The sequence below is a fragment of the Egretta garzetta genome, unplaced genomic scaffold (assembly GCF_000687185.1).
Source record: "Egretta garzetta isolate BGI_Z169 unplaced genomic scaffold, ASM68718v1 scaffold513, whole genome shotgun sequence".
Classification (NCBI taxonomy): Eukaryota; Metazoa; Chordata; class Aves; order Pelecaniformes; family Ardeidae; genus Egretta; species Egretta garzetta.
This window is the reverse complement of record NW_009259116.1, coordinates 127,671-136,532: the sequence shown is the minus strand read 5'-3', so window position 1 is coordinate 136,532 and position 8,862 is coordinate 127,671. Positions and strand designations below refer to the sequence as shown.

Genomic DNA, 8,862 nt, shown 5'->3' with positions numbered 1-8,862 from the left:
TTCCTCAAAGAGCCCAAGCACCCACTCGACTGCACCCTGAGCTTATAATGCAGCCGCTTTGCTACCTCTGCTCTTAAATCCTCCATGGTGGATGCCGAAACCACCATTTCTGACGGAGGGGCTTCAGCGGTGAAAGCAGGTCAGGGAGCCCCCAGGTGCCCACTCATATGCAGCTTTCTTGCATGTGCTGGTAGAAAGCCTGAACACAACAGGATCTGGGCTCAAAATCCCCAGAAATGTGCCTGATGCCCACATCCAGCCTGGAGAGCAGAGCCTGAAGGGTGCCAGCACGCTGCCACCTGGGCAACTCCTCCAGTTGGTACTCCCAACGCTTTCACAGCATCCAGAAGCCATGGGGAATCACGCAAACCCAAAGCAGATCTAGACAAGTGTTCCCCCATCCCTTCCGACCCACCGAGCCTTACCTGCTGGATGGGCTGAGGCTGCCCGGCTGCAACGATCGTAGTTACTGCTGTCGGTGGCTGCACTATGACTCCCTGTGGATGAGCCGTGTAAATCTGCTGGCCCTGGATGTACTGGAGACCTGGCTGGGCGTAACTCTGAAACAGAGCATGGGGAATCACCAGTCAGCTTGCTTTACCAAAAAACCCTTTACTGGAGGACACAGTAGAGCTTCCCTTACTGGGAATCGAATAGTGGAGGCAAGAAGGGAGTAATAGTCCTCAAGGACTCGTGGACGAGAACATCCAAACCAAAGAGCAATAACCAATGACTGACGTGGGGTTCAAGCAAACAATGTGCATGTACGATTGGCCTATTTGCTATCCCAGGTGTTGTACAATCGCCTACACCTTGCTTTTAGGGAGAGCTTAGTCATTGGCAAGATGCTGAACACCAATACCCTTGTTATCAAAAACAAAGTAGGAGGAGACAGCACTTCAGCTTGGTCCTTTGGAGCTCCAGGCTGAGCCTGATGGAAAGGGATGTGTAATTCAGAGAAACCAGATTGAGAAGGTTGATCTGTTGGATTTTTTTGTTTGGTTTAAGTCACACAAGAGCCAGTAGCTCCAGACCCTGCTTCCAAAAGTCAACAGAAGGTGACCTCACACCCCCATGGTTTACTGCTTACTTGGTCAGTGACAGTGGAAGCTCTTATCTAGAAATATCCAGAATCGACAATCAAAAAAACAACTCTGCAAGCTGTAAACTCTTTCTTGGCCCTGTCAACTATGATAAATGGCGTCTGTGCATGGGAAATACCCTGCCTGAATGTGCTTTTCTCAGACTCTTGGATGGGAAGTTATCTGAGAAGTGCTACTGCAGCTTAATACTAGAGCAAAGTAGGATGCTCTAACATTAAGAACACGAGCAAAGAGTGAGCAAGTAAAGGGTACCAGGCTGGTAGCTTTTTTTTTGTGGGTGTTCCATGCCATGCTGTGTCTGAAATGGAAATTACCTGTACAATCGGTGGAGTCGTCTGCGAGTAGGGGGATGTCACACCGTAAACAGTCTGACAGGTCTGTCCTTGGTAATATATGGCTGGTTGGGACTGGGCTGGTGAGTACTGCTGTTGTACAGCTACAGTCTGCTGGCTGGAATCCCAGACCCCGTAGCTCTGGCTCTGCACCGGTCCCGGTGCGGCCACGGGCAGGACGGCCACATTGGGTTCTTGATGGACCACGGTGTCGCTTTGTGCTACATATTGCGGAGTTGTAACCTCCATCGTCGTTGCTACATGTTGGACTACGGGTACGGGCTGAGGAGTAGTTAGGGTTGGTTCCACCGTGTGCCCAACCAAAGTCTGCGGGTGCTCGTACGCCGCCGGCGAGCACATCGAATCCATGGTGGGCGTGGGCAGCAGCACCTTGCCAGCGTTGGGGTTGCTGGGGTCTACGTAGGCTTGCATGGGGTAGCCAGGCGGGTAGCCGATAAAGCTGTGGTGGGGCGTGCCATAGCCCATGGAGTCGTAAGGCAGGGGGGACGTCATTCCCAGGTTTTGCAGTTGCTGTTGCTGTTTCTGAGCTTCCCGCTGGGCGACCTCCTGCTCAAACAGCTTCCTGCGCTCCTCCGTGGACAGCTTGTTGCGATCCTTAAGCCGGACTTTCTTCTTCGAAGACGCTGGTGTGTCATACCTGGGAGAGAAAGGAAAGAGAAGAAAAGGCTTTGTGAGACCTCAGAAACCTGCAGGGCCAGGGCTCCAGCAGCAAAAGGGGCCACCACCGACAGTGGCAGACCCCAGGGGACCCAAATGCCCAACAGCGGCATGAATTCCTAAAAACATTCATTTGTTTTCAGCTGCTTGACCAACCGTGGCAACTCATGGAGAGGAGAAACACTCACTGGTCCTGCTCATCCACGAGCAAGGAGCCAGGGCAGAGGATGAGCCAAGTCCCACTGGATTTACCAACTTCAGTTCAGTGCGGAAACTAATGGAGATGCAAAGACGCAGCAGAAGTCATCTGGAGGACCTGTTAGGCAGCGCCAAGATACCCGGAGAGGGGAGACAACATCTCCAGGGCCAAGAGGGAACTGGAGGAGAGGGCAGAATAAGCAGGGTGCCCCCCGAACAGGCTGGGTACCCGTGCTGGAGACTCTCTGCCACCGTTTCCCAATGCAGGACCAACGAAGAAGGGGTTTGGAAGAGGCTCTCCAAACAGAAGGCGCAGCTCACGCCACAGCACCTTCACCCCCAAAGACTGGGGCGGCTCAGCGATGGGGAACGCACCCCATCTTTCTTGTCTACGTCCCTCCCCGTGCCAGCGGAGCTGCAGACACGGCGCGTTTGCAGACATGACAAAGAACAAGGGAATTACAAACAGCACGTTTCTGTTTAGGGTTATGCTATTTACTAGACCACAGATTCAGCTTAAAAAATAATAAAAGCATGCATGGATTTTTTTAATTCTTTTTTTTTACAAATAAGAATTTTCATCCCGAGACACAGAGCAGCTGGAGGGATTTTTCCAAGGAGTTAAAGAAGAAGAAAAAAAAAAAAAGCCTAAGGACTTTGATCAGACCTCAACCATGGAAAATTTCAGATCAAAGGTGGATATTTTGAGAAGTTATGAGTGTGGTAAAACAGGGATTACAAGCAAAAATGCTTTGCAGCCCTAACGTAATGGATTCTACAAAGCATCCAGTACATTCGCTGTATACTCGCTCTACGGACATGCGTTCCATTTACATATCAAAAGCACATTGCTACCAACAGATACACTTACGACGTTCCCTCGCATTCCCAGAGTAGCTGCAAGGATCTGTTAATGCGAACCTTATTGTCGTGAAGAGCTCAATTTCGATAATTAAAGTCTTTCCTGGCGCTGCCTAGAGGGTTTACACGAGAGGCAACCGGCGTGAAGGGACGGGCAGAAGAAACCCGAGGGTTTAGCGCAGAGCAAGCCAGCGATGCTCTTGTATTTACTGTGCTCCTCTCTCCACCTATTTTATTATTTTGTCTCGGTAGATCTTTCACATAACAAATACAAAGGGCAGAGCAGGGAGAGAACCCCCAGAGAAGGATGCCGGCACCCCGGTCCTTCTCCCAGCGAGCGCCGCTCACCGACAAGGATGTCGGCCGCAGGAGGGAAGAGCCAGAGCGGGCGACTCCTCACCCACCAAAGAGCTTGCTCTATTTAAAATAACACAGAAAAAGATGCTATTTCATAGAATCATAGAATGTTTTGGGTTGGAAGGGACCCCTAGAGGTCATCTAGTCCAACCCCCCTGCAGGAGCAGGGACACCGCTAACTAGATCAGGCTGCTCAGAGCCCCATCCAACTTGGCCTTGAATGTTTCCAGGGATGGGGCCTCCACCCCCTCTCTGGGCAACCTGTTCCAGTGTTTCACCACCCTCATTGTAAAGAATTTCTTCCTTATATCTAGTCTAAACCTACCCTGCTTCAGTTTAAAACCATGACCCCTTGTCTTGTCACAGCTGGCCCTACTAAAAAGATTTTCCCCATCTTTCCTATAGGCCCCCTTTAGGTACTGAAAGGCCACAATCAGGTCTCCCCGCAGCTTTCTCTTCTCCAGGCTGAACAAGCCCAACTCCCTCAGCCTGTCCTCATAGGAGAGGTGCTCCAGCCCCCAGATCATTTTTGTGGCCCTCCTCTGGACCCGCTCCACCACTTCCATGTCCTTCTTGTGTTGAGGGCTCCAGAGCTGGACGCAGTACTCCAGGTGAGGCCTCACCAGAGCAGAGTAGAGGGGCAGAATCCCCTCCCTCGACCTGCTGGCCACGCTTCTCCTGATGCAGCCCAGAGTATGGTTGGCCTTCTGGGCCAACCTTACTCCATCCTTATTCCATCCTTCTTCCTATCTCTCGACACACCGCCGATACTCAGCCCCACTTCCACCCCCCGCCCTCGGTGATGTTTCCATCCTCCAAATGGCTAATTACAGTATTAGAGATTTACATCTTATTTTTGATCCAGATGTTTTCAACTTTCCCAGCAGAGCTCACTACAAGGACAAAAGTTTCCTCGCCTGGCTGACTCACCACCAATTGTTCCCTAATTACTAAGTGGCTTCAGATCCTATTTAAGAGGGACAACAGCAAACTGACTGCTTTAAAGGAAATTCCTCGGTGTTCTTACTGCCTTTAACATGCTCTGAAGTCTCCCTGAAACGCGAGACGGGTAGTATTTTCCTTCTCTTAATTAAGAAGCAACTTTCGAGGGAGGAAAACGAGCATCTGGTACCAAGCAGCCGCTGATTCGCGCGTTGCCTTGGACCAGCCCTGCCACCACCATCACCTCTATCGCTCCTCTGGCCCCCGGGAGGGTTTGGCTGTGTCTGCTTGCACACTGGCGAGAGGCTTGGAAATGACCCTGGGAGCTGGCACAGGCTTGGGTGCTCTAAAAGCGATGGAATTGAGTCTATAGGAAAAGGAAACGGCAGCTTTGGATGGCCCCCAGGGTCGTCGCACTTAAGATTTGGGAGAAGGGCTAATAACTGTAAGTATTTTCTCTTTCTGCACGTTCCCTGAGCAGGAACTGCCCGGTGCAGCAAGGCAAGAGGCATCACCTACATTTCAGTTATCTAGTCCGTATCTTTAGGCCTCCAAACACCCATCCCACCAGACATGATCAGCAGAAATATTTCATGTGGAAGGGCACAGCTCGTGCTACTGCAACACAAACCAGTTGCTTTTATTTTCTACTTTATCTTCAGCATCTGCACATGTGGTAATTCAAAGTATTTCATACTTTCACTGGAGCTTATAGACTTTGTGCCTTGTTTCTGCAGAAAAGCTGTGTTTAAAAATCCTTTTTTTGGTAAGATGTAAGTAAATTTGAAGTCCCCACACTCCCTTGTATTCATCACTTGCAAAATGTACGCAGGGCAGGTGGGAATCCATCGGGCAACGGAGCGCCCACAAAGAAGAAACACAAAGTCAAACCACTGCAAGGTCTTTAAAACTTAACGAGACGCCTTTTCAGCCAAGGCCACCATTCCCAGGGGAAGGCAGGAGACACGGCACCAGCTCGGTGGGGTCGTACCTACCTGGATCGCTTCCCTTGCGCTCAACGCTTTTGGGGGATGTTCACTTGGCCAAGGAAGTTGTTTTGCATTAGAAATCCTGTTTGGCTTGGGAACTGCTGGCTCTTGTACAGGCACAGGCTTGCTCGAAGTTTAAGTTTCGAATAATCCCCAATTAGTGGGGAATTTAGAATAATCCCCAAGCGCACTGGGGATAGGTAGAAGGGAATGGGTTTTGAAGGACTCAGAAGACCTCTTTGCATTAGGAGGGCGACATCCCTAATTTCTGCACAAGGGCTGGATATAGCTTCCCCCATCACCCATCTAATTCCCAAAACATGCCTGAAGACGAAGGTGTAGGTTATCTGAAGATGAAGGTGTAGGTTATCTGAAGATGAAGGTGTAGGTTATCTGAGAGGAGAGGCCACCTAATGCCAAGGAGCCACACAACTCTGGCCAGGGAACGCATCTCACCACACACGTGGGATTCCTCCAGGAGAAAATTTCCTTCCCCATCCCTGGGTGTTTTCAAAGACCACCAGGACCATTTTACCCAGCGTTTTTACCCAGGACTACCGCAGATCCGACGCTCCCAACAGTCAGATCCTCAGCCCTGCCACCACTTGCCTGTCCTCCGGCCTCTTCGTTCCTCGCTCGTACGCCGAGGACGGAGGGGACAACGAGTCTCTCCGTCTCTTCTTCTCTTTACTTTGGCTCTGCCTCTCAGGATCCCGCTCTCTGCTCAGGATGGGGTTCTTCGGAGTAGGAGTCTGATCCCGGAGGCCGGCTGTCTCTCTCCCACGGTCAGCTGTTGGGGAAAACGGGTAAAAGGGAGAGAATTTTTACAATTCTATTTCTAGCTCTCCCCTCCTGCAGTTTCAGGAGCTTCTGTTAAGTCAACAGAGTCTTCAAGTCAAACAAGTTATAGGTTGCCCCGTATCAGCCTCAGGGCTACGTTTCCCATCACCCACTGCTTAGATTAGCTTCCCTATTTACGGGAGCTGTTTTCAAGGAGTGGGAACGCCAAGCTATAAAGGCAAAACATCCCTTGACCTCCTAGACGAGGAAAATGACAGTGGAGCGGAGCGATACGTGGGAAAGCGTGAGTACGTACCACTGTTCTCCTTTTCTGCTTGACTCTTCTTTGGGATCCGGTAAACCTCCTGCAAAGCAAACCACAAGCAGGGTCAGAGTTTCAGCTACTCCCAAGAACAACGCCAATATCTACGGGGCTGCAAAGATCGCGACGCGGCGCTAATAATTTACCAACTCAATCATCATTTTAAGACAAACAAAAAAATAAGGGGTCTCTTGAAGCAAAGTTCTGGTTTTAGGGAAGTTATTGTGGCGCTTTCTATAGATTGGCTCTGGTCAGCATTTCATGTTTGATGAGGTTAAATGGCTTTTGGGTCCAAGCGCTACAGGCAGTGCTGCAGGATCTAAGCTGGCCCATCCCACCCATGGCCTACGAGCACCTGAACTTGGCCGGAATAGCAAAAAAAACCCAGTTTTTGCCATGAAACAAGCTACCCTCCAGGTGCAAAATTGTGGTTTTCTACCCCTAATTTTGTCAGTCTTGGTGTTCCCACAGCCAGCACAGATCCCAGCTGAGTCTCAGTTTGTCGGGGTATCTAAGGCCACCGATCCCTGCCCTGGCAAGTTGAGCTGAACACGGGCATCTGACCTGTCCTCTAAAGACACAGCGGTGACGTGCCTGGCTACCACCAGCACCTGAAGACCTCCCGTTGTACCTGTCCTGGTCTTCAAGGCATCTTTAGGTAGCCCTGTGAGGAGCAGGGAGTTGGGCTTGATGATCCTTATAGGTCCCTTCCAACTTCAGATATTCTATGATTCTACGACAGCCGCAGTTTCACCACGTTGCAGAAATAGAGACAGCGCTGTTGGCCATCATCTGCTTGCCCTTCCCGTGGGCTCCCATGGACCATTCCATGGCTTCTCCCAGTGCTCACCAGCCTCATCGGGGACAGGGTCCAACATGTTTCCCATGATGTTCCCCAACTCCAACACTTGACATCACAACGCCCCAAGGTAAATGAGCAGGAGGCCACCTCCCAGACCTGAGTAAATCCCTTCAACCAAGCACCTACTGCAGGCTGCTGAGATCAGCTACCAACAGCCTTCTCCTACAGCAGCCAACTCCATACCCTGCTTCTTATCCAGCCCTGGGGTCCCCAGCCCAGGACAGACAGGGACCTGCTGGAGCAGGGCCAGAGGAGGCCATGGAGATGATCCAAGCGTTGGAGCCCCTCTGCAATGGGGACAGGCTGGGAGAGGGGGGGGGGTTCAGCCTGGAGAAGAGAAGGCACCGGGGCGACCCGATTGCAGCCTTGCAGGGCTTAATGGGGGCTGATAAGAAAGATGGGAATGGACTCATTAGCAGGGCCTGTAGCAATAGGACAAGGGGGAATGGTTTTAAACTAAAAGAGGGGAGATTCAGCTTGGCTCTGAGGAGAAATTCTTTAAAATGAGGGTGGTGAGACACCGGCCCAGGTTGCCCGGAGCGGTGATGGATGCCCCATCCCTGAGAACCAGGTCAGGTTGGATGGGGCTGGGAGCAACCAGATCCAGTTGCAGATGTCCCTGCTCATAGCAGGGGATTGGACTGGGTGACCTTGGAAGGTCCCTTCCCACCCAAACCATTCTATGATTCTATGATTGGTTTTTATATCAAGCCATATCACCCAGCTGAGCATCAGGCACAGGGACAGCCCTTGGAAGAAGCATCATGTCCTAGATAACCTGCAATTACCAAAGAAACTCACTTTTCCCAGGCATTAAGCAGCCCCCCTGCATCGAGCAGCTTTTTATATCCACATTTCAGCTAAGCAAAATGTATTTATATTATATATAACAGATCAGAAGAGTGTAGGGCAGAGAGGTGGGACACAGAAGCCTTGGTAGGGCTCCCCTTTCCCAACCCCTCTCCTTCTGGAGCCCAGGCGAGCTGCCCATGCCCATTCAACTCAACCCAAGCCATGCCAACCTGGAGAACCCTCCCGACCATGGGGCAGCAGATCCACATGGGACCAGGACAGGGTTGAAACCACAGCCACCACCTTAACACAGGGGTGACTACCAAGGGCTTGAAGCAAAGCAGGTTACAACGCGCACCCAACCGACCTCTGCATCTCATCAAGCATTGCCAAGGTCAATTGTACGAGGGTCAACAAGGCCAAGGGCCAGGTCCTGCCCTGGGGTCCCGGCCCTGGGGTCACAACAACCCCACACAATGCTCCAGACGCAGGGCAGAGTGGCTGGAAAGCTGCCCGGCAGAAAAGGCCCTGGGGGGGTTGGTCAACAGGCGGCTAAATATGAGCCAGCAGGGTGCCCAGGTGGCCAAGAGGGCCAGCGGCATCCTGGCTTGTATCAGGAGTGGGGTGGCCAGGAGGGGCAGGGGCG

The 8,862-nt window shown here is 51.5% G+C and overlaps 1 protein-coding gene across 1 annotated transcript in view; it reads right to left on the bottom strand.

The window, feature by feature from the left end:
- Positions 1 to 8,862, bottom strand: part of SETD2 (SET domain containing 2, histone lysine methyltransferase) — a 68,449-nt gene that overhangs the window by 13,929 nt on the left and 45,658 nt on the right. The window contains exons 13-16 of the mRNA XM_035891086.1: positions 6,557 to 6,605; positions 6,070 to 6,250; positions 1,418 to 2,093; positions 426 to 560 (exon numbers count right to left, since the gene is read on the bottom strand). Of these exons, the coding sequence (XP_035746979.1) occupies positions 426 to 560; positions 1,418 to 2,093; positions 6,070 to 6,250; positions 6,557 to 6,605 (1,041 nt within the window). The remainder of the gene's footprint in view (positions 1 to 425; positions 561 to 1,417; positions 2,094 to 6,069; positions 6,251 to 6,556; positions 6,606 to 8,862) is intronic.